The 27,614-nt window shown below is 35.9% G+C and overlaps 2 protein-coding genes across 8 annotated transcripts; one reads left to right on the plus strand and one right to left on the minus strand.

Annotated features, from left to right (window-relative positions):
• The first annotated feature begins 5,657 nt into the window (after window positions 1-5,657).
• On the plus strand, window positions 5,658-12,348 carry zgc:113279 (uncharacterized protein LOC553749 homolog). Of its 6 annotated transcripts, none has more exons than XM_042739334.1 (10): window positions 5,658-5,801; window positions 5,871-6,081; window positions 6,941-7,062; window positions 7,136-7,160; window positions 7,242-7,288; window positions 7,383-7,987; window positions 8,640-8,745; window positions 8,835-8,981; window positions 9,068-9,128; window positions 11,533-12,006. In XM_042739334.1, exons 2-10 carry the CDS (start codon window positions 5,895-5,897, stop codon window positions 11,745-11,747), a joined length of 1,515 nt encoding a protein of 504 aa, XP_042595268.1. In that variant the 5' UTR covers window positions 5,658-5,801; window positions 5,871-5,894; the 3' UTR covers window positions 11,748-12,006. The 6 variants fall into 6 exon arrangements, with proteins under 6 accessions (XP_042595268.1, XP_042595270.1, XP_018959663.2 ...); XM_019104119.2 differs by adding an exon at window positions 12,013-12,348 and having other exon boundaries at window positions 5,706-6,081; window positions 11,533-11,696; XM_042739336.1 differs by lacking the exon at window positions 5,871-6,081 and having other exon boundaries at window positions 5,675-5,801.
• Window positions 12,349-18,128: 5,780 nt separating this feature from the next.
• Window positions 18,129-21,670, minus strand: atf5b (activating transcription factor 5b). Of its 2 annotated transcripts, XM_042739338.1 has the most exons (4): window positions 21,203-21,670; window positions 20,230-20,458; window positions 18,833-19,967; window positions 18,129-18,695 (listed from the first exon to the last, which is right to left on the minus strand). In XM_042739338.1, the coding sequence occupies exons 3-4, from the start codon at window positions 19,960-19,962 to the stop codon at window positions 18,509-18,511; spliced, it is 1,317 nt and encodes a 438-aa protein (XP_042595272.1). In that variant the 5' UTR covers window positions 19,963-19,967; window positions 20,230-20,458; window positions 21,203-21,670; the 3' UTR covers window positions 18,129-18,508. The 2 variants fall into 2 exon arrangements, with proteins under 2 accessions (XP_042595272.1, XP_042595271.1); XM_042739337.1 differs by lacking the exons at window positions 20,230-20,458; window positions 21,203-21,670 and adding an exon at window positions 20,154-20,209.
• Between the last annotated feature and the right edge of the window lie 5,944 nt (window positions 21,671-27,614).

A 27,614-nucleotide genomic window follows, 5' to 3' on the forward strand; every position in this document is an offset into this window, starting at 1 on the left:
AGCAAGGCACCGAACCCCAAACTGCTCCATGGGTGCCGCAGCATAAATGGCTGCCCACTTCTCTGGGTGTGTGTTCACTGCTGTATGTGTGCACTATGGATGGGTTAAATGCAGAGCACAAATTCTGAGTATGGGTCACCATATTTGGCTGTATGTCATGTCACTTTCACTTTCTTGCTGTGTGCTTAGGGTCATTGTCCTGTTGGAAGGTAAACCTTCTGCCCAGTCTGAGGTTCTGAATGACCTGGACGAGGTTTTCATTAAGGCTATCTCAATATTTTGGTGCACTGACTTTTTCTTCTTCTCTGATGTGTTCCTCAGTCCCTGCCGCTAAAAAACAGCCCCTCAGCATGAGGCTGCTACCAGCACACTTTACTTTTGGGATGGTACTTTGCAGGTGCTGAGAAGAGCTGGTTTCCTTCAAACATGTTGCTTGGAATTGAGGTTCATCAGACCAGAGAATTTTGTTTCTCACAGACTGGGGGTCCTTTAGGTGCTTTTTCGCATATTAGTATTGGGTTTTTTTGTGTGTTGTTTGAGGAGAGGATTGAGTTTGGCCACACCAACATAAAGCCCAGATCGGTGGAGTGTTGCAGTGATGTTTGTCGTTCTGTAGATTTCTATCTCCATATGATCATGGAGCTCAACTAGAGTGACCATCAGGTTCTTGGTCACCAGTCTAGCCAAAGCCCTTCTACATTTGTTCAGTTTGGCCAGGAGGCCCGCTCTAGGAAGGGTACTGGTTGTTTCAAGCTTCTTCTATTAAAGGTAACAGAGACTACATGCTTCTGTGAACCTTCAATACAGCAGAATTGTTTCTGAACTCTTCCCCATATCTGTGACTTGATGTAATCCTGTTTCTGAGCTCTACAGGCAGGTTTTTTTTTTTTTTTTTAACCTCAGGGCTTGGTTTTTACTCTGATATGCATTTTCATTTAGACCTTTTATTAAGACGTGTATGCCTTTCAAAATCATACCCCATTCAGTTGAATTTGCCACAGGTTAACTTCACTCAAAGTGTAGTAACATCTACAAACAATATGAATGCTCCTTAGTTTCATTTCAACTGTCCCAGATAAGGGTATGAATACTTATGCAATTGAAGTTTAATTTAAGTTTTTTGTTTGTAGGAAATTTTGCTTTGCCGTAATGAAGTATGTGTGTAGACTGATGTGGGGAAAAAAGCAATTTAAAGCAGTTTAACATAAGTTAATTTACCAACTTTTAATCCCAAGGGTTTTCTCCAAAAAGTGCAAAATGTCATAATCATCATTAGATTATCAGATTACATAATCAGATTACCATCACACACATCAAAAATCCAAAACTCAAAAGTTATTGAAGATCAGATTGTTATTCCAATAAGTAAATACATACATACATGTATACATACATACTTTCAATTTTCAAGATTTCCCCTAAATGGACATGGATCACCCATATGACATAAAACAATGTCCACTTAACGTACAGTGAAATTACATATTGGGAAAAATGATGTCCTTACTGTACAGACCTGGTGACTGCATGACTTGTTAGTAATCAATAGATGAATTAATAGTTCAGAACGTAGACCTTTGCCTGCCAAAACTGGATCTGTTTTATGTAGGACCAACTGCAATTATTCTCTCTCCTGATCAGGCACAGAAATGCATCTTAGTGAATCCACACCACTCCAGTCCATCAGTTAACATCTTGTGAAGTGAAAAGTTGCATGTTTGTAAGAAACAAATCTGCATTAAAGCATTCGATCTTTTAAGGGAACTTAAAACTGTCACTTCTGAAACCACCAACATATTTGTTTAGAAATGTTTTGGATTGTTTTCACTTTGGTATTTGATCAGTAAAGAAAACTTTTTCACTGGAAAAAGCAATATTATGGATAGACAACTCATATTTTAGCCGGAAATAACAGTTTGAAGTTAAACACTTTTTAATGATGGGTTTATTATAACAAACATGCAGCTGTTTGTGTCATAAGATGTTGTGGATTATTGTGATGTTTTATCAGCTGTTTGGAGTCTCATTCTGACGGCACCCATTCACTGCAGATTGGGTGAACAAGTGATATAATGCCATATTTCTCCAAATATGTTCCAAAGAATGGAACTTGGATGGATTAAAGGTTGAGTATATTTTCAGCAGATTTTCCATTTTTGATGAACTATTCCTTTAAGCTGTTTATTTACACTTCCTTGCACATAAAATTTAAATTACTAGTTCTGATAATGATTTTTTTTCTGTCTCTTTTATCAACATTTTGAATGATTAACAAGCCTGTGCAATAAAACATTTTGAAAGAAAAAAAAAAACTATGAAAAAAGGCATTATGTAAATTCATTCAATTATAAAATTACATGGAAGTGGAAATGTATCAAACAGATATACTGAAACTTGCTCCTGTGCTGATATCTTTGCACCTGCTCTGGTGACTAATGATTTGTTGGTGAAACAGATGTGCATGGAGATTTTTTCATGGGAAGGAGTCATCGATCTGATAAACCTCTTCTGATCTTTGCAGCAGTGTTAATGCCGTCTTGAAATTGCTAACTTTCTTTCATCTTTGAGTCAACACAAGCTTAAGAGAAAGAGTTCTTTGAAACATATTCATTTTTAAACCACATTTAAATCAAGGATTTATTGTTGTAAATCTTTGAATGATGTGTAACACTGTGATTAAGCATTAACACAAACAAATATTTAAACAGCTAATAATTTCAGGAATACTCAAACTTTAGTTTCTGTTTTTAATGAACCCAAACTGTGACATGCTTCCTCTTTTGTGACTAAACAGCAAATGGTTTCTTGGCAGGGATTTTTTAAAGCTTATCTTTCAGTAAAACAGCTAAAACAGTAAAACAGCTTTCAGTAAAAGGAGCGGTCCAGTTTTTCCAAGGAACTTCCAAGTTATTGTCCCGGAACTCCCTTGATATTTAATAAACGTTTGGGGGTTTCATTTCTACACTTTATCTCATACAAACACCAGGATGATGAATAATACATACAAGGAAATCATTGCTAATGTCCAAGAATATTACACAGAATATTCAGATTCGTGGTCATATGGATTTCTCTGTAATCTTGGTCCCCTCCCAATCTTGATTTTGTGGTAGGGCTACATTCTTAATTTTAAACACTTGGTTATATATAAAAAAGGGTATAAAAGCTGTCACTAGGGCAGTACCTTTTCAAAAGGCACACCAGTCCATATTGGTACCTTTATGGTACATATTAGTACCTAAAGTGTACATATAAGTACCTAAAAGGTACAAAAGTGTACCTTTTGAAAAGGTACTGCCCCAGTGACGGCCTTTTTTTCTGAGAATGTAGGTAGAATGAGTTCATACATCTCTAAATGACAGTTTGTCAAATTAAGGTCAAGTTATTGCAGTATTTTCTTACTTAGACTGCAGCAAGTGTGGGCTTGTTGCAAGATTAAAAGATCTGATTAATTGTAACATCAATGTCACAGTTCGTAGACCTATACAGTACGTAGTCAGAAACGTCACAAAGATTATCGACGCTCACCTATCCTATTTGTCTTTATCAGACACTTCTAAACTTCTAGGGAATTTTTGAGAATAAAAAGAAGGAAAAGACCATCTGTCCCGCATCATTATGGTTATCAAAGCTTAAATCTTGAAATATTAGGAAAGCGTTCACAGAATTGCCTAGATGAGAGATTAGGTTCACTGGTACAATGATAGAAAGCAAAGCACAAAAGCATTTAATGCAACATTGATTTGTAGACTATGTTATGCATCAAGCTGTTATTTTCATTAATAAATTGCATAAAGCAAATTATCCAGACAAAATGACTGAAATCAGTCAAAATGATCCTTTCAGCTCTTCTAGAAAAAGTCAAATGTTTATCAGTTGGGAATAACGTCATGAATTTGAAAAGTAAAAAGTATGAATATCAAATTCTCTGTCTGGACCTTGTTTGTGACCTTATACACAAGACTAAAGTATAACTAAAACTGTCAACAGTGTTATATCCCAACATTCATATTGATTAAGATTAAGGTGGCCCACTGTAATTTATTAACACTGATTTTATCTCTCCGGATATTTTTAATAGCATGTTACAGATTTCCAGATTATTGGAAACAAAAAACAAATGTGACGACAACTGTGGGACGTTGATTCTGCTGTGGCACCTGCAGTGCAGCACTGCCATCTAGTGTTACAGCGAAACACAGCGCTTATCTGTGCAATAGTCTTCATGTTACGTAGCCTAAATCTAAATAGCTACAAAATAAATAGCTATAACAAAACCATACTGTACAATGGTTTCTGACTACTGAGACTGCCAAGAAAGAAAGAAAAAAGAGGAAAAAACAGTAAGTCATTGTGGATCACGAATCTATCCTTAAAGATTTATTGATAAGGAATGAATCGAGAATACCTGGATAGTTTGATACAAACTGAATGAGACAAATAGGCTATAGATGAATGTCCATATATTTGGAATTAATATATAGGTTAAAACTGGAATATTAGGTTGTGCCCGTCAGGCCATTTAATCAACGCACGCGTGTAAACACCAAATAATAGTAATTGACATTGGAATATTAGACAAATTAGCATATGTTGTATGTCAGAAGTCAGAAAGAGCTTTATTATTTATTACACACACAAGGAATTTGACTTGACGACAGGAGCTTCCAGTGCAAAAGAAATAAAGTACGGACATACTGCATACATTAAGTTAATTATTTAAATGAATGTACAGATATGATATTTGCAGGTATGTTATTTGCAAATGCTTACAAATGCCACTGGTCTCTTGTCGCCTAAAATATGCAGTAGTCATTCTGACTTTTTCGTGTTGCTTGTAACCAACAGAACCATTATTATTTTTTTTTTTAATTAGCCTACTTAAATTGTGTGATGGTGTTAAAATATTAGCTATTGTGACGCATGCAGGAAAACAAACAACACGTAGGCCTATAAATAATATAAAACGAATCACTTGTACGTATTGTTAGTATTGAACTCTTTGATCACAGATTTATAGTAACAGCATCGCAGGGACTAACTGATAAAAAGTCAACGGGATATTTTTTAGAGGGAGTGTGTGTTCGTGTGTCATCGGTAGATGTCAGTATGATCTAATGGGGCGAGAGAGCGGCAGCGGTGGAAGATATGCCAATGAAAAGCTAAATAAAAAATAAATAAAAAACAAAAATGCTGACCAATTGCTTAATTCAGTTTGTCAGCATTTGGATGCATATCTCTGGTTTATTAAGTCTTTGAGAATTCAAACAAATTGTTTTAATATTAGCTTAATCGTTTATCCTGGAGAACGAAAGAAATGTTGCATGCTGTAATTAAGGCTCAGAATAAATTCATACATTAGGTTTATACATAAAATAATTAATTGTTTTGTTATAGTTAGTCTACAATAAAGTGGAGACTTCCCATAATATTGTAACTATATCAAAACAATTAAATATATGTATTAGATGGAAAGAAATTATGCATACAGAATAAATGTATAAATTGTAGCAGCCTACTGTGATATTTATAGAGAAAATGTTAACATTGTAATTTTTATTAGGCTGAGATTGTTTATTTTATTTTATTTTATTTTATTTTATTTTATTTTATTTTTTTTTATTATGAGTAGCCTATATTGTGGACTGAACAGCTTTGCTCCACATGGGTTCACTGTTCTCGCATGTTGAAACTCAGGCGAGTTCTGCCTGAGTTGAATGTGCTGTGACTGTACCGCCTCCTCAAGTTAATGAAAACAATCCGCCGCTGACATGACACACCTGTTGAATGAGGACTAGCAGGTAAGCAGCCCATTTCTCGACCATTGTGTGTTTGTTATCATAACAGTCTGAACGCGTGGCACCTTATAGTCAGCTTTATAACCGGACATCAGGATGGTGAGCAGTCAGGTAAAGGCCACAGGGCGCATTAAGCCACCTAAACACACCGAACAGCGCGACTATTCGTGCAACGGGTCACCGCTGCCAGCAGAACCTCCTTCATATGCAGATGGACCGAATCCACCGGTACCGAACCAGAAAACGGCAGGGGGCAATAAAGCCAATAACAGCTGTCAAACAGGTGGGTACAAAATATCTCCTAAAACACTGTTCAGGAGAAGATTAATCGCTCTGATATCCCTAGGCTACTTGGGGGAAACGGTTAACCAAGCCTGAGTTGATGTTCTGGTCTTACCTGGTTTAATATGGTATGATCTGTTTTAGGATTATCTCTCTGCTGGGCCAAGCTAGTGTTTAGCTGGTTTGTCTGTACCATTTTGATAGTTTACATGCAATATTTTTAAGTGTTGTATACACATACACTCTAAAACTATATATATATATATATATATATATATATATATATATATATATATAGTTTGTATATGTATTGGTGTTTGCATGCTGTTCGATCCCGTGTCAATACACTACACAACGTTTAAAAACACAACGGAACTAAAATCCCCGGCCTCATAAACTTAACAACTTTGTAGTAGTCCAAGAGAAATAAATAAACTGGCCATCATACACTAATTGACTGAGGATCATACACTACCAGACTTTAAAGTTGTTCTAATAGCATCAAATTAGAGCTGAAATGTGTGCCTTGTTACGAGAAGGAACATGAAAACAGTATGTTCTATAATGGGCTCAAAATATCAAACATGTGGATGGAATCATAATCTGAAACTGAAAAATAGGGGTCTCTGACTATCATACACCGCATGATTTTCTATTAAATCTGCCTGACTGTTCGTCAACTTCTCCAGACAGTAAATTGGCGAAAAATTGGAACAGAAATCTTGTATTCCAGCCTTAAGATATATCCTGTTGCTGTGACTTGGAAAACATTAAAAGGTTTATATTTGCATTGTGTTATATTGAAGGATGTAATTTCTTAGTTAACCTGCTGTATCACTAATAGGCCTGTGTTCCTTTAGGACAAAAAAAACAAAAGTCTACTTCTGAAAAGAAGTATGTCGGAGTCCGAGTGAGAATGCCAGTACGGGACATGCTCAGAAATATACAGATAGCCAAGGGTATTGATCCTAAAGATCTGCAGGTATGATTCTTTGTCTTATAGTCTTTTATGGTCATACTGAGGCATGCTCTTCATGTTCTGATTCTTTTTATAGGGAAAACATTCAAAGGCTTCTAAAGGTAAGGTTGAGAAATATAAAATGTCAGCATAATCATTTTAACTTCATTGTGTTTCTAATTAGCACTGTGTTTGGCCCAAAGGGGAGAAGAAAAGAGTTAACACAGGTGGAAACCAGAGACGTTTTCTGGTGAGTGATTGCCATCACAGAACTTGCTTCTTGTTTGGTAACTTTGTTGGTATTACAAAGGCAGATTGTGACGCATTTCTCATGTCTGTTACAGAAGAAGCATCAAACAAAAAGCCTTGATGAGCTTGCAATTATAGTAGAAGTGCTGGAGGAGGATCTCAAGACCTGTCAGTTAAACAGATCGCCAAACAAAAGCCCTTCAGATTCATATTCTTCTGAGTTCTGGTTTGAAGATGCATCTCCACAAGGTTTCATGAACACATATGGCCAGGAGAATGAGATACCTTTGTCTCCAAGCTACTCGGTACCCTCCTCAACCTCCCCTGTCCATTCTGTCTCCAGCCTCTACCCATCCCCAACTTACAGCCAGGGTGCCGATGTCTTCTTTGGGAATCAGGAAGACTATAGCAGTTATGAGTCAGATAAGTACAGGTATGATGATCTATATGGAATGAGCTGCTCTCCAGCCAAGTCATGCGAATATCAGGTGCCCTCTCCACAAGAGTCATTCAACGCCAGTCCCAACCCAGAAGTCTGGGAGGTTTCTTCTCAAAAGATGAACTATCCACCATGGCCACATTCTCAGCAGGAGGAGTGGAGCGGTATGACCTTCTTCTGGACTCAACTGGAAAGAGAAGAGAATCTGCTGAAAAAGATATCAGACCAAGAGCTTCTTGCTCTAGACGAAAACAGAAGGATGTAAGATAATTTTTCTTTACTTCAAGAACTCACTGAAGCCATTGCAGATGGTTTCTTCATGCAGATCCTAATAACTAATCTTTCAAAGGCAGCTGTAATTTATAAAAATGAAGAAAATGCACACAGTTTCTGAAAATAATCTTCAAGTACCAAGAATTGCAAGGGTACTTTTTGCAGTGCCACCTTTATCATTTGAAACTTTTTATGAAATACAGAAAGAACGAAAGTGGGTCTCCCATCGTTGTTGTCGCGCTCAATAAGCAGCTGCATTAGTTTTCCACTTCCAACTTTATGACAAACCCCATTATTAAGTTCTCAAGCAGAGCAGAATAAAAGAAATTAATGGGAACCCAGCTGAAATCTGAAGCATTTCTGCTCCAACAAAGATGGCGCAGAGGGTCTTCAAATAAACCCTCTTGCATGAAATGACTTGAACAAGGGTTATTGGTAATGGCTGCATGCACAGACCTGACAAACATCCTGAAAGACTACACCAGTTGAATTGACGGTGTTTTCAAACACAATAAAAAGTGGAATAGACCTGTAGTACTCCACCCATCGAACGCAGATGTTTACAATTAGCAATACCATGACAATGCAAAGCGAACAGATCATGCAATGGAAAGTGACTGCTTTCATTCTCTCTCCACAGTCTTTTACACAGAGTTGTTGAGGAGGGAAAGAGATCCCTTGTCTACGTTATTGCCAGAAGGATGGCAGCTCTGAAGAAACTGGATATCAAAGATTCAGAGGGAAAGGTGACAAACAATCATACATGCATATTCTCTGAGTGTCAGTCTCTCGACAAACACACATAAATGTTTCATGGGTCTGTTTTTCTTCCCAGACTCCCCTTCATCTTGCTGCACAGAAGAATCAGCACTTCATGGTGGCTGATTTGGTGTCACTTGGTGCAAATATCAATGTGAAGGACCAATATGGGAAAACATGTCTTCATCTCAGTGCAGAGAATGGATATATTCGAGTCTTGGAGGTAAAATCTTTATGTGGTGCTGGAGTATTAACATATAGAGCGTACTTCTACGCATTCACTCATATTTTAAATATCTTTTTTGACAGGTCCTAAAAGGTTTGATGAAGAATGGCATATATATTAATTTGGAGGAAAGAGATGCAAACGGTACAAAATGGTTATTGCTATATTGATTTCTGAGTTGTTTTTATAATGTACAAGTTGACATTTTCCAAATCTTTTGAGTTTTGGCTGTAGTAATGCAGTGGCTGCATTCCTGCTACCTACACCAGAGAAGAATCCAGCAGTACTAGTCTCAAACTTCTTGTTTTAATACCTTGTTATGAAAGAGGTGACTCATTTGAACATGTTTTGTTATTAGAATTTGCAATACAAAGGAGAGACTTAGAAGTAATGTGATTTAATAATTAAATATTCAAGCTAGTAGTTGAATGTTTGTTGGCAGAGTATAAATTTTGTGCCAATGAATTAAGAATATGTAGCGGTTATAAATATTTGCATTACACTTTAAAAGGTTCCATTAGTTAACATTAGTTAATTCATTAAGTTAAAACTAGATAAAGAAGTTTGTAGGCAAACTTTAAGTTGGCTTGAAAAAGCCTAGGTAGAAAGTTTGAAAAACTTTTAAAAGCTTGCAGTCTGAAAATTTTCAGTTTGAAGTAGTTAGAAAGTTAAAATTTTAAAGATTAAAGTTTGAATGTTTTCAAATCAATACAGTCTATCAGAAAAACAGATAGGTACAAAACATATTTTTAGCATGTTACTAGCTTGTTGCTAACATGATAAGCATGTTGCTAGTATGTTGTTAGCACAATTAGCATATTAGTAGCATGATCCACATGCAACTAGCATGATTAGCATGTTGTTAGTAATTAATTATAAAGGTACTAACATGTTGCTAGAATAATTCTAACATGATTAACATGTTGACTAGCATGGGGTTAACATTATTATCAAGTAACTAGCATGTTTCTAACATGTTACTAGCATGATTCTAGCATGATTAGCATGTTAGTAGCATTGGTGTTAACATTTTGTTAGCATGATTAGCAAGTTACTGGCATGTTTTTAGCATGATTATGATGTTGCTAGCATGTTATTAAAACAATTAACAAGTTACTAGCATGTTGTTAACATAAGCAAGTTAGTAGCATGTTTCTAGCATGTTTCTAGCATGATTAGCAAGCTACCAGCATGTTGTTAATATGATTAGCAAGTTAATAGCATGTTGCTAGCATGATTCTACCATGATTAGCATGTTACTTGCATGATTTTAGCATTTTACTAGCATGATGCTAGCATGTTTATAACATGTTTAACAAAGTTGTTAGAATTTTGTTAACATGTTTAACAAGTTGCAAGCATGTTTCTAACATGATTACCATGTTTCTAGCATAGTTAACAAGTTAGCATGTTTCTAGCATGATTAACAAGTTACTAGGATTTTGTTAACTTGATTAGCAAGTTACTAGCATGTTGTTAGCATGTTTCTACCATGTTTAACAAGTTGCTAGCATGTTGTTAATATGATTAGCAAGTTTTTTGTTTCAATGAAAGTCTATGGGATTTTAGGTGGATTTGATAGTCTGGTTTATGAAAACCATAAGCCGGATCAGTTAGAAAAGATATAGAAACCCGGGTCAGACCAGTCTGAAGGTCTGACCGGAGTTTGGTGGTTGTAGCTTTAGTAGTGTAGGAGGAGATACAGTACATTATACAGTACTTTTTCAAGCCTACTTGATAAGAAATATGTTTCTTAAAGTATTCATTCATCTTAGTTAATACAATAACAACTGTTCATTGTTAGTTCATGTTAGCTCAGGTCCATTAAATTATATTTACAGATACAATTTAATTATGTATTGGGAAATGTTAATTAACACTATGAATAATAAATGCTTTAGAAGTATTTTTCATTATTAGTGTATTTATCTGATGTTAACAAATGGACCCTTATAGTGCTACCGATGTGTCTTAACAATTCTAGTATATTCTTGTGTGCGTGTGTATATATATATGTATATATATATATATATATATATATATATATATATATATATACACACACACACACACACACATATTGTGTGTATGACTATGTAAATATGTAGTCATCATTTGTCAAAAAATGCACTTCAAACACAGTCACAGCATGTAAATTTTTTTTTTTTTTCATCATAAATTCAAAAATGCCACAGCTATATAGGGTTGTGTTTTTTTTTTTTTTTTTTTTTTTTTTTTTTTTTTATATTTATATATATATGTTAACAGAAATAATATAAAATATTATATATATATATACTTAATTTACATTATATATGACCACTTTATTAGAGGACTTGTATAAAACAGCAACTGCATCTTGCAATTTAATTTTTTTAAGTTAAGTTGTAGTTCTTGGTAAAGCTAGTGGTCAAACTGTGCTAATTTTAGACCTTGGCTTAATCCATGTGCTTTCATATTCATCTTGTTTTTGATCAAAGCAATGGCTAATCAGAAGCGTATTTCTGCCATGTGTAAAGAACATGGATTCATGGTATTTGCTTTGCAGGACTCAGTGCGCTGCAGTGTGCGGCAGTATCTCTTAACCACACAGTGCGCGAGCTGGAGCTGTGCGAGTCTGCAGGACGGGTTAGACTGCACACCCTTCGCAAGGAGCAGATGATGGAAACGCTAGAGTGCCTCCTTCAAATGGAGTGCTATTTACATGCTCCGGTGAGAATGAGAGACAAACATGCAGCTGGCCAACATGATTCACTAGAGTAGGAGTTTTCTCTCTCTTCTTTTTCTTCATATAGGATCAGGGTCGCTTCAGTGTGATGAAAAGAGGTATTGATTCGAATCTGTGTGAACAAGCAACCTTCTTTCAGTCAAATGAAATCAAGGTGTTAGGCGTGTTTAATCTTGATGTTCTGCAGAGAATCCTGTTTGAAATGGTGTTAAACAGAAACTTTTAACCTGTTACATAACACATTTTGTTCACGGCAGCAATTCTAAACATGATTATTAAATTGTTTTTTTTTGTTTTCAGGCAAGAAACAACGTGATTTAGGAGCGGTTTGGCTACATGTGCGGCTGCTTCTAGCAAGAGTTGTTTTCTCTGTCAAGCCAGGCAGTGCTGTTAACTGACGGTAAATGTTTTTGAGTGAATACAAGCTTTTACCTGCCATTGAAGACAAAATGTACATATACAGTATATACTAAAAGGAGGATGAGGATAGTCTTCAAGTCATGGTAAAGCTATGTATTATGCAACCATAGATTTTGTTCAGTGTTCAGGTGAAAAGTGAGGAGCAAAAACACAATGGTTGCCCATTAGCTGGTTTCTATGAAACTTCCACTGTTAGTTACATTTGAGTAGCAAAATGTTTAAAAAGGAATAAAAACATGGTAAGACCTACGAGTCTGTCAAATGCCACCATTCCTATTTGCTCCAAGAGCAAATAGTTTTGATATTGAGGAGACTATAATGCTTATGTATATTGGCTTACAAAGGCCAGTTTAATTGATTTGATTCCTCATAATACTTACAGCAAAATATATACATATTGCTGGTGTTATTTTCCTTTTTGCAAAGTGCAAGTACATTCTTATTCTCAAATTAAAACATTTGGGGTCAGTAAGATTTATATTTTAATTTTTTTAAAGAAATTAATAGATCCATTCTGCAAGGATGCATTAAATTGATCAAAAGTGACAGTAAAGACAATTGGTATGTTAAAAAATATATTTCTCTTGTCAACTAAAACCTTCTTTTGAACTTTATATTCATTAAAGAATCCCGAAAACAGTATAAAGATTTTCACAAAAATATTAAGCAGCAAAAACTGTTATTAACATTGATAATAATAATTTTAAGGCATTTTTATTAGAATGATTTCAGAAGGTTCAAGTGACACTGAATATTGGTGAAAAAAGCTGTAAATTCAGCTTTGCCATCACAGGAATAATTTACTTTTTTAAAAGAGAAAAAAAGTAGAAAATAGTCATTTTAAATTGGAACAGTATTTCATAGTATTACTGTTTTTTTTTTTTTTTTTTTTATTAAATAAATTAAATAATAGCAGTCATTGTGAGAATAAGAGGCTTCTTTCGAAAACATAAAAAAAAATCTGACTCCAAATGTGTATATCGATACCTTATTTACTAGAGTGGTATGAAAACCAAGAAGCATTTTATTCTATGATGATTTGATTTAGAAAGTATACTGTAAGCTAGTGTTTGAAGTGAGATGCTTAAAATATTCTCACTAACTTTTGTGCTTGTATGTAAGAAAAAAAAAAAAAAACACTTCTTAATGCTGGCTGTAATTGGTGATAATGAGGATCCACTTATAGAAATAATACAGAGCCATGAGTGTGACCCTGATTTAAGCTCTTTTTAATAGTGTCTGAAACATATTCGTTCTGTGTATCAGGGACTATAAGGTGTTTCCAACAACATGGTATTTAGCATATTTTTGTAATAGCTACCAGTAATATTCTTTAATATATCTTAGAATTCATATTTTGTGATTGTTCTCTGTTTTACATTATTAAATCAACGGGCATGTAACACTGTTAATGATAGACGGGGACAGCGAGGGTGAAACATATACCTTGTATACTAAATATAATAGGGGTGCTGTATGTATATGATATATGTAGGGCTTCATTTATGTTTAATTGTAAGACATCTTATGTAGTATGTTTAGTTTTTTCACAAATATGTATTAACATATATGGTTTTAAAAACAAAATAGACATATGGAATGTTAGGGGAGTGGGTATGAATTAAGACATTTGTGGTCGTCTATCTAAACGTATTTTAATTATAGATACTCATATCAAGTAATACTCATATTGTTTAATAGTTAGGGTCAATGGGTGTGTGCTAGTTTGTATTGAACATCCTCGTGATAATTAAAAATACGTTTTATTTTCCTTTGTTTTTAATTAAAATGGGTATTAAGTCACTGGACAAAAATGAGAATGCTATTTTTTCTTGCCAATTCATAATGTGTGAAAGTAAACAGCATGTAGAATATTGCAGATTAAGTATTTGGTCATAAAATGTCAAAGATTTGTGAAAGCATAACTCTGGCCATGTCTGTGATTATCTATGCATATACAGTAGAGATTTTTGTATTATTGGTATTGGGAGTTCTTTTTGCATTACTCTGGGAAGAGGAGTTCTCATAAACTTAAATAATGAGTTTTTGGATTCCTATCAGTCATAGCTTGCGCAGGTCTGTGCCAGAGGCGTTACGGGACAGGTTTGTACAGATGAGATACCAGTGTAATTATCTGCTTGCTCTGTTGTTTTCATCTTGACCTTGTTCAAGAGAGAGAGTCTTTCTATGGTTATAGACAACAGTTTCTGTTACATATATACATGCTGTTGGGAAAATAATAAAGCTGTTACATTCTACTATTGCAGTTTGTGTTGTATGTACTGTACTCTATGTATGCAAGTATGTAATAGTAATTTCTATCTTAACGTTTCAGAAATTAAATATCTTTTATATGCTCACCTTTCATGTCAAAACATTACATGCTGAAAATCTTGACATCCACCCTCGCTCTACTTAGCAATTTTCTGCAGGGTTCATGAGAGATGACTGATCCAGCTTCTCAAGTGACTCACTGAATCATTGATCTGGACACAGCTGGAGGGGAAGCATTTCAGAGATTGATGACTTTTTCTCTGTTCCTCATATGACGCTGTTGTATGACTTTTGAATTGAAGTATGTAGACCAGTGTTTGTCAACTCCAGTACCATTGGATCCACTGCTCTGCACATTTTGTAACTCCCCTGATTCATAAGCTTGTTAGGAAATTGATCCACAAACTGAACTGTGTCAAATAAGAGAGATGTACAAAATGTTATCTATCTATCTATCTATCTATCTATCTATCTATCTATCTATCTATCTATCTATCTATCTATCTATCTATCTATCTATCTGTCTGTCTGTCTGTCTGTCTGTCTGTCTGTCTGTCTGTCTGTCTGTCTTCATGGAACCATAGATGCCAGTAAATAACCTATTTTTTTAAGAGTGAAAACTGTCCCTTGCCAAATTCCAGCAGCCATAGATAAGGATCACTTTTACTTTAGGCAATAGCAGGCTTCTATTGAAAGATGTGTGGGGTGTGTCTAAGCATGCATGTATTTTACCAACCCTGCGAACACACACTCTTTGAAGCGATGCCAGCGCTGTCAGACTGTATTTCTTATATTCCTTAAAGCATGATAAGCTGGAAGGTAAAGAGGGCGCTGAGTGAAATGTCCTTTGCCCTGAGGGCCACAAGTTAACGCCTGTAAGCTTCTCACGCACATCCTTCTCCGCTCTGCTTTCCCCAGCTCTGTTTCTTCAGAAGTCACATCACACACTGCCTATTAAAAGGCTGAAAGGAATTCCGGTACTGGAAATAAAGACGGCAGGTGCGATCCACCAAAAGGCTTGCACTTGCATCAAAAGATTCCAGAAAGAAAATATTGATTTTAATCACACCATTGCTTGTGAATGGTGTGCTTGAAATTAAACATGAAGAATGGGGCTAGGATTTGAAATATTAAAAAATAATCCATCGTGTTCTTCTTACTCTGAAAATATTTAACACACACTCATGCATTTTGGGGAAAAGACATATTATTCAAAGATAATGTGAATATATTCTTCTACTAGTATGTTACAGCTTGTACAATACTTTTTTCATCTTCAGAGTTAAAAAGAAATAGACAGTTAAATTTCTAACAAAAATAGGGATGTATGCAATTATTTTCAGTGAGTGTACTGCTTGCTTTCTCTCTTTTTTGTATGATTATGTATCAAACAGACTGTAGGGATTAACAAGATTGCTTTAAACAAGTAGGAGAGGACGGGTATCAAGACATCCCAATTAAGAACTAATAAATAACATATTTAAATATGAGCTCTTCATGTACAGGAACACATTGCACCATTCAGTTTAAGTGGAATTATTGAAAGAAGAAAAAAATGAACGGGGCCAACTTGTGATCCCCGGGGCCATGCAGTAAACTTGTCCCAGCTATTAGGCCTGTCACATAAAAAACAAAAACAAAACAAAAAAAACATTAATATTTTTAAAGTAATTAATGCTAAATGTTTATTATTACTTCATAATATTAGTCTTTATTTAATTACCAGTTTAGTTCATTCAATTTTGAGAAACTGAAAAATCACTGAATCAGAGTTTAAACGAATGGAATTTCTCCATATTAAAAATGACTACATTTAAATGGAATTCTGCTGAATTAAAGACTTCTCCTTTGGAGACTAAATTAGTTGATTTCTGATTAGCTTTTTCAAGTCACGAATTATCACGTGGAAAAAAAGAGACATTTGTTACTTGCATGCGTGATATTTAATCTGCATTCACTAACAAAGATTCGGGGGAAAAACAGGGTAGAAATAATTTACACTTACAAAATAATGGTAAATAGTAATATCTAGTAATAGTAATAGGTAATAATAATATTTATAATTAGAAATATCATTTTTTTTACAGTGTATTAGTGTAAGACCAGATCATATTTTAGGACCGATTTTTATAGAAATATATCGTAAATTAGAGGTTCACACATTTTTTCCTGCATCTGTATGTTTTTCTATCAACAGTTAATTGTAATACAGTATGTATGCTGTGAGCGCTGTGATCTAAACTGAAATAAAGCGGCTGGGGTTCTCTCGCCAAAAACAACAGCACGAGCGCTGCCTGCCGTCTCATTTATTCCTTTGATGCCATCGTGAGGCCACATCACACATTACAGCAGCCACATGTCTAACGTGCTATAAGTTTGATGGGGAAATCATAATTATAATGGGTTATAAAGAATCGGTAGCTCGTTAAAAGAGTAGCAGTTCGACAGCAGTTTGCCGGCTCAAAGACGAAAAGTATTGCAAGCATGTTAGCCTGAGTACTGAAAATGTAAATAATAATTAAAATTATACTCCAATAATAAATACAATAGTATACTTTAATAATGCAAGAACACTAATGAAGGAGAAGAGATCGACTGGTGAATTTATCAGGTCGCATACATCACAAAAAATGATCACCCTTTCTTACAAAAGCTTTATCAAATGGAAAGAAAATAAATTAAAAATCTGTTCCACAGCTGGGAAATATGTACATTTGAATTTAAAAAGGAATAAAATGTTTCAAAAATGTTTTGATAGATCTCTAGTATTTATAATGGAATTTCATCAACCGGTTTCCGATATTTGTCTTTAAATGCCTTGTAATTTATTTTATTTTTTTCTGTAAAATTATCATCGTGTGTGTGTTTAGGCAAGCGCAATAATTATTCATCACAATATTCGTAAAATATTTAAGAATCATTTATTGACATTTTAATCAAACAAAAATAAGAATTACTGCACAATATATTTTGTATTTATTAATCAAGTGTTGGTAGATTCTGAAACACATTAGAACCTGCAGAAATGCATTCAGATTTGCTACTCTTGTCTGTTTTCAGAGGCACAGTATACTACTGTAGTAATGTGCACCTGTTCAAATAAATTGAAATCGTTCAAATTCTTCAGAATTTTAAGTCCTGTAGCAAATGACAGTGATTGTTTTCCGCAAACCTGCATAAAAACAATCTATATTTCATACTGATTACATACATTAATTCTAAATTAAAAAGAAAAAAAAAAAGCACATATTTTTAAAGCACTATGTTAATGAGAATAAAACAAATGGGCAAAATAAAAATTATACATATTGTCATAATGCACAAAAGCATTCATTTCATATTTTGGGTCATGCAATAAATTGTAACCCATCATGCTTTTCAATGTATTAGACATGCATTCCATACCTGAGCCAAAAAAAAAATTCTTATTTTGGTTAGTCATTAATATGTTATAAACCTTCATGTATAATATATTTTAAAGCAATTTAATTATAACTGCAAAAGCTGTTTCTCCTGTATTCTAAATATAATTACATGAGATATTTCACAAATAAAGGAGAAATAGAAGAAAATACATGAAAATATAAAACCTAAAAGACAGACAACAAAAAAGGTAGTGACATTACACATTGCAGTGCTCTGCAATATTACAATAGTAAGAATTTTGACCATGTCGCTACATTATTACAAATTCTCATGTTGTGCTGATTTTTCGTGATAAATAAAGAACGGAGCAAGCCTGTACAGAATAACTTTCAATAAAAGTAGCACAGATTGTGTTCACTAAAACAAACCAGTAGGGTTAAAGAAAGAAATTCAGTCAAACCTTGAGATGGGCAGCTTTTCATTAAATATATCACTGTAAATTGAAATACCAAGCTAGGTCATTAGAATGTATTCAAGGCTATCATCACAGTGCTTCAGATATTATGCTCTCAGTTTCATGAAACCATGCGGCTTTCGCTTTGGAAAAACACAACCATTTTAATACATGAGGTCCTTTTTTTTCCTTTTTTTTTTTTGTTTTTTTTTTACTAACTATTTAGAGCATAAAAACATGCTGTCAGAGCCTGGTATAAGTGAAATGCTGGTAAAAGACGGTTTAGGCACTGGAATCCTCTTTTAAGCGCTGACTGCGAGCCTTGTAGACTTCAATCAGGAGATCTTTCACATACTGAATCTCTCTCTCTACAGATTCTGCTTTGTCCCGAAGTTCTCTGTTCCGCCCTTCCAAACCATGAAGCTCCTCCTCCAAACAGTCCTGCTCCACCCTCTTACGCTGACGGTACCTATTGTTTTTTGGCAACATTTGTGGAATAAAATAACATGGTTCAGCTTTTCTGCTCATTTGAAGCAAACATGCTTGCTTTTAATTAACTCATGCAATATTCTAGCACAGTCACCAAAACCGAAGTGGGTACAGTACCTGTGGGCAGCAGACTTGTTCTGATCCCTCTTCTTCTGCTTGCGTTCTCCATGGTTTCTCTCCAAGGAACCTACTTTAACATCTGGCTTAAACACACACTGACTTTCCCGTGACCTTTGTAGTGGTTTCTGGATGGGCAACTCCAAAGAGGACCCAACACTGTCTCCGGACAGACATTCAAAGCTTTGATCCCCAAGGCATTCGTGGTGCAAGTAGTCATTATTCTGGATATCAACAGCCCCAGTTCTGATTGGCTGATCGATTTCATTCATGAAGCCGTGATATGGCTCTAAATTGGCAGTAATCTGATGAAAGTAGCACTCAGCTACTTCAGACTGTTTATACGGCGGACAGCTCTCGCTCTCGGCGCACTGCAAAATGGGCATGGCAATCCCGTCGTGGCCGAGCATCTTCATCCCGTGGCTCTGACCCTCCCGCCTGTGGTGGGGCTCCAGGGACCCACCGAGATCGTAACTTCTCATCATCTCCGCTCGGTAAAGCACGTCTTCCGTAAAGCAACTTTTTTCTTCTTCCTTCAACAGTATGGCACATTCTCGAACCTTCTTTGCACTCGCATGGCTCTTTCCGAAGGATTTGTCGACAGAGCACTGGTCAAAAGCCAGCTCTGCGTAACCTGAATGAGTCCCTTTGAAAGTCCACGTTTCCTTCTCAAACACTTCAACATCCTTACATCCACTCGTTGATATTCTTTGGCTGTTGCAGTGTGTCCGAATGTAGCTGTAGGGGCCGGGTCGAGACATTTTCGGTCGGCTCATGGAGCCCCCACAGAAGCCTCTCAGGTCGAGATCTCCAGTTGCTAGGGAAACCAGCCTGGGATTTGTTTCAGATTGGTTTACATTGTACGAAGCGCAGGGTAACTGATAGTATGATTGTGTAGCCATAGCTTGCAAGCTTTTGTCACTTTTTTGCCATTTGTCCAATTTCATAGGTGCCGATTCATACAGGTAATAATCCTCCAGTTGAGCCAGTTCTTCTTTAAGAAGAGTGGTCATAACCTCCAAGTCAGAGGGCATTTGGACATCATGCTCCAGAGGTGAAGGTGGGATAGAGGAACCAGGAGAGGATTCCGTGGAAGTTGAGTTTGGGTAAGCGTCAAAAGTTTTTGTCATCCAATCTGTAGAGAAAAACAATCCGATTTATTCAATAAAAGCATTTCATGAACACACAGATGAAATATTTTCAACATGCATGGTTGCACAAATGGTCTATTAATAGCTATATATTTTTCTGTTAAGCTATGCAAGTAGCGATAAAAAAAAGATGAAACGATGTGGATCACCAAAATATTTGCTTTACTTACTGTACGCCATTAACACATATGCTGCAGTGCGGTTCCCACCAACAATCGGACAAAATAAAAGTGTCGTACTGCTTACCAATTTAGTCCTACGTCTGTGTAGACTCCTCCCTCCACCTATGATTGGCCTTCGTTAGCCAGTAGGAAAGAGGGAGCTCTTAAGCCGGCTGTGCAAATGAGGGGAGTCTTCCTGGGTATAATCTACGCCGCCACAATTTGCTGTATTCCGGTTGAAATGGTGAATTGCGTACAAAGCATGAGAATCGAAGAAATGCCACATACAGGAAAGAGATGCGAAAAACTGAAACCTATATGGAAATGAATATAAATATAAAATGCAATAGTTAATTCCGCTTTCCAGGTGTCAAAAATGTAAATAAAAAAAATAAAAAAACAAGCTCAAACATTTAATTTTATGGAATTTCACTTTTTTCCTAAAAACACGGTCATGAAAATGATTAATTACATAAATTATTTTAACCTAAACTGACTAAATTAATAGAATGGAGTGCAATATTTTGTAATAATTTAAAATAAATCTAAATATTTAAATCTGATTTTGACCTTTTGCTAGAGCTCATTTGTTATTCTGTAATATGATATCCCTAGTCAAGTTCAGTGCCAAATGTGAAACAAAGGTTAGAGTAAAGTCTTACAATATTAACTACAAAAATATTTTTTTTTACAGTTCAAAAATTAAAAAAATAAAACTTTGTAAAGTAGTTTATACTGTTTATATTGTAAGTCGTTGTAATTTAAAACTATACAACGTTATTGTGTTTTATAAACCCACCCAAAGGCATCAAGAGGTGCCTAAAAATAGAGCATTACACTATATTATTCAAAATGAAGCTTGTTAACAGTACAGCAAATATGCAGAAACTCAGTTAAGCCATTTTAAGTGCACTTTCATAACAAAACGTCACGATCTCTATACATTTCTGCAGGTTATTCTTGTAGTTCAGAAACTCTGAAAACTAGTTAAACTGAGATATACACTGTCACAGGAAGTTACAGCTCATATAAAACTCTGAATGGAAGTTGACACTTACTCCATCGTGCTGAGGTGATCCGGTCTGAAGAGCTTCTGTGAGCGCAGTAAACCGCAGTGGAAGAGCTCACGTTTTCAATTTAGTAGAACATTGTCTCACTCTTCTTCATTTGATGTCGAGGCTGATCGGTTACACGATAAATCGTTCAAAAGTTTTGGAGAACAGAGGAGTATCACGTCAAACCAAACAGTAACCGCATCACATGAGCTCGTATCCATCCGCCGCCGCGCCCCTCAGCGCAGAGTCCAAATGGAGCAAGTTCAATCCGAACTTCAACCTCGAGTCCATATATCAGTTGGCAAAACTTTGTGATGTCCCGCTTGATATCGATTAAAGTTCACTGCATTCGCGTTTTAGAAATGCATTTCTATTTTAAATTGTAAGTAAATTCTGATGATTATTAAAGTGGGTCCAGATTGCCAAAACCAGACTGGGTGTAAATCGAAGCACAAATCTAAGCACAGAGACCCTCGTAAAGCACTATATAACCACATGCGACGAGGAAGGACACCATATTACACTATGGAGATGTAACTCTTGTTGCAGCCCTGTTGCATCAGACCTGCTGGAATGTTGCCCGAGTTGAAACTTTGTTGCCACATTTGTCCTGATCCGTTTATGCTTTGGACATGTATAATGAGGTTTCATCTTTAAGACCATTGTTTGCAAAAGAAAAAAAAAAAAAGGAAAAAAAGTAAAGACTTTTGCTGTAAAAAACGCTCATTAGCTTGTTTTGATTCGCACCACTTCCACCTCTGTATAAAGGACACCGGGGCTAGTTGTCACACTCAGAAGTTGTGACAAAGGCTGCATCTCAGAAACAACAGGGTTTCGAGTCAAAAGTCCAATTACAGAAATGTATGTTGCTCTAGCTGTGGTTTGTATGTTGGTTTCAAACATCTAGTTCAAAGATGTCTTACATTTTGTGTGTGTGGGTGTATTCTGTCCTCTAAAATAAAATTAGACTATCATCATTTATTCTGTAGCTGTTGGATATCTATAGCACACATTCAGACAGGTGTCAAGTAGATATAGAATAAGGGGACATTTAACTGAAGAGCTGAACTGTGTTTTCTGGTGACAGGTTGGGGCAAGTTGTCACATTGATTATAAATGCATTTTAAATACACTGTATTTATATAAGATTTAACTTTTTAAAAATGAAATTAATTCTTAATTCAGCAAAGATGCATTAAATTGATTAAAAGTGTCAGTAAAGGCACTTTTACATTGATGTCCATTTCAAATAAGTGTTGTTTAATTTAAACTTCATCAAAGAATTCTGAAAATTGTATCCTGGTTTCCACAAAAATATTAAGTTGTTTTCAACTTTTATAATAATAAATCTTTCTTGAGCAGTGTTTTCATAATTGTTTTACTGTGCACATTTTGCTCTGTTTTTTTCTTTTAAAGGCAGGTGTGACATAATTATTACTGTTATTATTATTATAATTGGACTAACGGTGGAAACATTCAGTACCTGTTTTTGCAACAACGCTGCAGAATTCTGACTACAGAATTGACCCATCTTGAGAAATGTTCTAGTAAGTAATGTGACTAGCCCCATTCTCCCCAATTCATCTCTACAGCATTTTTTTATAATTGTGCTGAAAACACAAAATAATACATTATACAAATAAAACAAATTGTTACTTAATATATTTCATTTTTTCATAATAAATATAATTTAGATAATCTTTAAATACTGAAAAATGCAGAAATGTTGAAATATTAAAACATGATTTTTTAGATCACATATCTGACATTTTAGTTTCAAACTCCCATTACAATAAATCTCTGATACAAGTTCATGCTTAGATCTATTGCACACTTCTCACGGTGTGAAACTAACTACAACTGACTGAACCACCTCTTGCCCTGTTGCCAAGTCAAAGTGAATACTGTTCTCGCTGCTTTTCTCATCCTGTTACCGGGGTCCTACTTTTTTGATCTTCTTCAACTTTACAATTTTTTAAATTGCAATGGATGATCAATCTGCATGCACACAAGACATTTAAAATGAATAATATTTCCAGACTCCATCATGTTTCAACTCATCTCTGAATAAAGTTTATTGTTATGTCCCAAATGCTCATGCTGAAGATGTACATTGTAAAATATACATTATATAATCCTGTGTTTTCTGAACAAGAACGAGGTCATTCTCAGATTCTGAGTGCCCTCTATCTATCATTGACACTCCACTACAGACTAGTGCCTTTCACATCTGTCAGAGGAAAACCATTTTGTGTTTTATTTTTTTAGTAATTTTTTTTTTTCATTTCATTCTTTGTGATTTGTCATCATAACAATATTTGCAGTAAGAATAGCTGTTTTGTGATATCCATCCTTGCTTCGCTGCCATGAAGACTCTGGTACATTGATAAAGGTTACACCATAATTTCATCACCAGCTTGCAAAGAATCCTGCCCCCATTAATGTTTTATGTTCTATCTGGGGTAACATTAGAAATGCACACATGGGTTGTAAGAAATTCTGTTGCTAAGGTGCCAGTTATACTCTTACATCTGTAATTAGTGAGGAATTATGATAATGTTTTCTCTTTTTAAAATAGCGTTTAAATGAGAGAATATATCAAGGCTGAGTAATCAGTTTGTGAGATTTCGAGACGTGAAAGCGCTGTGGGAGTGTGCTCCATTTTCCAAAGGAATTATGTATTTTGATAGGTTTTTGAGGGGTAATAATATGGGGTTTAAAAGGAAAATATTTGGCTTGTCACCGGTCACAGTGATATCAGATGGGCGGAAAAATCACACATTTTCTGCATGAGAAAGACGAATGATTTTATTTCATCAGATCAACTGCCAACTCACTATTTTATTTAGTGTGGACAGACACAATACTAGAGAGTCTGATTTTGTAGACAGAAAAAAATATACAAATACCAAATCATATATGGTAAAAAAAATTATAATTGTTATTTTTTTTAATCTTTTATTTTAATATTGACATATGAATAATAATTGTGGCACTTTCTTATTTGCCACTGGTAGGAGCCATTTTACAGGCATGAAATTTGATTATTTTTGTTCCTCCTTTTAATTACAAAAGCACATATTGTACTCTAAGAGGTTTATTTATTTACATAAACCTAATTAATTAATAAGTGTATAAATTGCTGTAATCAAGGAATGCTGGTGCATCAGGGGTTTTCTAAAACACCAGGGATGGAGATTTTGTATTTTGATGTATTTTTTTGCAGTCATTCACTGGACTTATTATTTTTATCTTATTTACTTATTGTACTTGCAAACCAGCTCATACCGTGAGTTTATACTTTAAAAGTTACATTGTTTCATCTCATTTGTATTTTCATATATTATTATATTTTCAGTAGTGCAATACAGTGCAATAATACATTGTATAAAATATGTTTATAAACAAAATTCTATAAAAGTAACAGTTCATTTTTTAAAATGGTAAACCCTCGTTTTTGCATTCTAAGATGTGTAAAATGCAAAGCAAACATGCAGCAAAGGTAGAGGGATTGTCACTGTTCTTTGACAGTCTTCAGGCATGTTACCTGCAAAACAAAGGTGAGGAAGGAGTGTGTTTGACAGCTCTTTGTTGTCACTTTTCAACAGATGACAGCTGACAGGTGCGAGATCTATATGAAGTACTCCCTTTCAGCACTGCACTGCTTGTTTTCCAGTGTGCATTATTTGCTGAATCCTTAAGAATCTATTCAGAATGTCTAAATACCACACCCATTCACTGTATGCTGTTAAGTAAATGAGCCTTATTTTAAAACCATCAGAAAAATTGAGGTTGTTTGAAATGGACGTTGAAATGGTATTTACATTTTAAATGTACACATTGTTTCACATTTGACTTGTTTACAATTGACAGAGAGTGCTTTATTTATACCTTTATTTTTTAAGCTGTCTGTGGAAGCTTGAAGAAAATATTAGGACAGTTTTGGGGAAATAACATTTCTTAATTAAATACTTTAACTGAACTTCATGTTCCGATCATTTTGAACTGGAGAAGTTTTTTTTTTTTCTCCAAAAATGCTTGTTAATGTTATCGTATTGGTTAAAAACCTACTGACTTTGCTCACACAGGGTATAACAGTTTCACAAATAAAAATATAATTTTTGTATGTTTTTTGTGGGACTCCCCCCCCCACCTTGTTACATTTGCAGTGCCAAAAATGACCGGCCTAAAAAAACTAAATAAATGACTCGTCATCATATTATTAGCAAATATTGGATTCTGTCTTTTTTATCAACTTGTTTCTTACAATTTGAACAGGTTTTGAATTTCTTTTTGGAACTGATTAATCATAGGCCTCATTCACCTAAGCTTATGCACCTCAGTTTTTGAGTGTATATTGCCATAATTATTTATATATATTTATATATTTTAATCTATTCTATCTAAAAAATGATCTATTTTTAGATAAATTTAGATATTTTTTCCCCACTCAAAAACTGTGCATAGAAAATAGCTTAGTTTAGATCAGTGAGGACTCCAGTAAGGAATCAGTTCCAACACTGTAAAAATGTTGCTGCAATTAATTATAATAAATTCAATTTTTTAGATAATTTAAAAAGAGGGTTAATTCAACAAGGGTTATTTCTAATTTTCTAATTTCTAAATAAAAATTATTTTTATTTATTTTAATTCAGCTTAATTTTAACTCAAACTACACTGTAATCTTCAGTGTAATGTCTGATTGTTTATCTTACTGAATATTTCTAGTCAAGCAAGGGCTGCAACCAGTGAGCAAAATATATGGGTATTTCCGGTTCTCTTTCTGTCATTCACTCCCACGTTGTGTTGAGTGTGTGACATTAGGGGTCACTCTTGGGAGCTCAAACACCTCTGACATTTTTGAGAAAAGGCCAGTGAAATTGGGTGAGCAGAGCCACGCCCCGGACATCTGGGTATAAATTGGCCAGCGTGGCATCTGCTCACTCATTACATTTTTCGGAGCCAAATGCAGTGTCTCTCACAGAGAAGTTGCGATCATTCACCTGTCGATTTCTCGTTGCTGGATCTAAGGCACGGTCAGCACTCTCTCCCTACTCATACACAGTTAAGTGATGTGAGAGTGTCCCTGGGTGCTTCAACGGCAATCTCTAGAAGAGCAAATTTCCTCTAAAAAGAGTACAATTTCTCCAAAAGAGCTACATGGTAGAATTGTGTGTTTCATCATACGTTTCCATCTGTGTTTTTGGTTGTGGTTTGCATGTCTCGAAAGACGATCGGCATTGTATTCAGCGTTTGGGCCATGCTCACGCTGAGGCAGCACTTGTGGATGGTTCGTGCCCCACTTGCGAGGAACTTCCAATCGGCATGTTGTGCTCGCGGCTTGGGTTCTTTTCCAAAAGACCCTGAGTCACCACGGCTACTTATTGCTCTGGTCCTTCTATCTCTGGGTATGAGGCCGCAGCTATGTGCACCACGGAAGGGGGAGGAGGGATTAGTTTTGCCAGGGTAATCCCCGTAAACTTCCCGTTTTTCCCTTCCTTTGTACTTACCGGTCGAGTTTCCGTCCCTGGGCTCAATCTCACATTCGGTGCTTGCGAGCAGCTGTTGATAGCAGCATTAGAGTGCGGGCTTAAGCCATCAGAAGCAGATGACTCGGCTGAGCAAGCACCTACGGGCGCTGAACCTCAGTCTGAGGCTGAAGCTGAGATGGCAGCCATGCTTGCCTGGGCAGCTAAGAGCATCAGGCTGGAGTGGTCGCCCCTACCCTGCCCCGAGCACTCACGACTGGATGATTGCTCACTCACCACACTTGGCCTTGGTGTCTTTCTTCCCAGAAGTGCATGAGCTGCTGACGAGGGCCCCTTTTTCGGCCTCACCACCCTCAATGGGGGTCCAGCGAGGGGGTATACAGAGGTTCCCCAGGTGGAGAGAGCGATTGTAGTGCATCTTTGCCCGCAAAATGCCAACACCTGGCAGGATGCCCGAGACTCCCGTCCAGGGCTTATGTGGCTTCTGGACAAGCTGTGACCACCCTGCATGCTATGGCCATCCTGCTTGTCTACCAGGCCAAAGCACTGAAAGAGCAGCACGAGGGTGGTCCCAACCCAGAGGTACTGCATGAACTGCGCTCGGCGATTGACTATGCCCTCCAGGTCATACGAAGGGCGATGTTTAATTTAGTGGTCCAGAAACGCCACCTGTGGCTCAAACTGGCTAAGATGCTGAAAGCTGAGAAAGTACGTTTTCTTGATGCCCCCATTTCACAGGTTGGTCTCTTTGGCAACACTGTGGAAAAATTTGCCCAGCAGTTCTCCACGGTGAAGAAGCAGACGGAGGCCATCAAACACATCCTGCCTCGGCCTGGATCAGGTCCTGCTCCTGCACCCTCGAGTCAGCAGCCCCCGTCTACTCGTCACCGGGGACAGCCTGGGCCTTCAGTCAAGCCTGACCAATG

This window comes from Cyprinus carpio, chromosome B15 (assembly GCF_018340385.1).
Source record: "Cyprinus carpio isolate SPL01 chromosome B15, ASM1834038v1, whole genome shotgun sequence".
NCBI classification, from domain to species: domain Eukaryota; kingdom Metazoa; phylum Chordata; class Actinopteri; order Cypriniformes; family Cyprinidae; genus Cyprinus; species Cyprinus carpio.

Excerpts from the sequence above, each read along its gene's own strand:
- zgc:113279 (XM_042739334.1), top strand. The coding sequence starts at position 5,895 with ATGGTGAGCAGTCAGGTAAAGGCCACAGGGCGCATTAAGCCACCTAAA. Across the intron at positions 7,063-7,135 it reads TTGATCCTAAAGATCTGCAG|GGAAAACATTCAAAGGCTTC; the intron begins GTATGATTCTTT and ends TTCTTTTTATAG. Across the intron at positions 7,161-7,241 it reads ACATTCAAAGGCTTCTAAAG|GGGAGAAGAAAAGAGTTAAC; the intron begins GTAAGGTTGAGA and ends TTTGGCCCAAAG.
- atf5b (XM_042739337.1), bottom strand. Across the intron at positions 18,696-18,832 it reads AACAAGTCTGCTGCCCACAG|GTACCGTCAGCGTAAGAGGG; the intron begins GTACTGTACCCA and ends AAAAAACAATAG.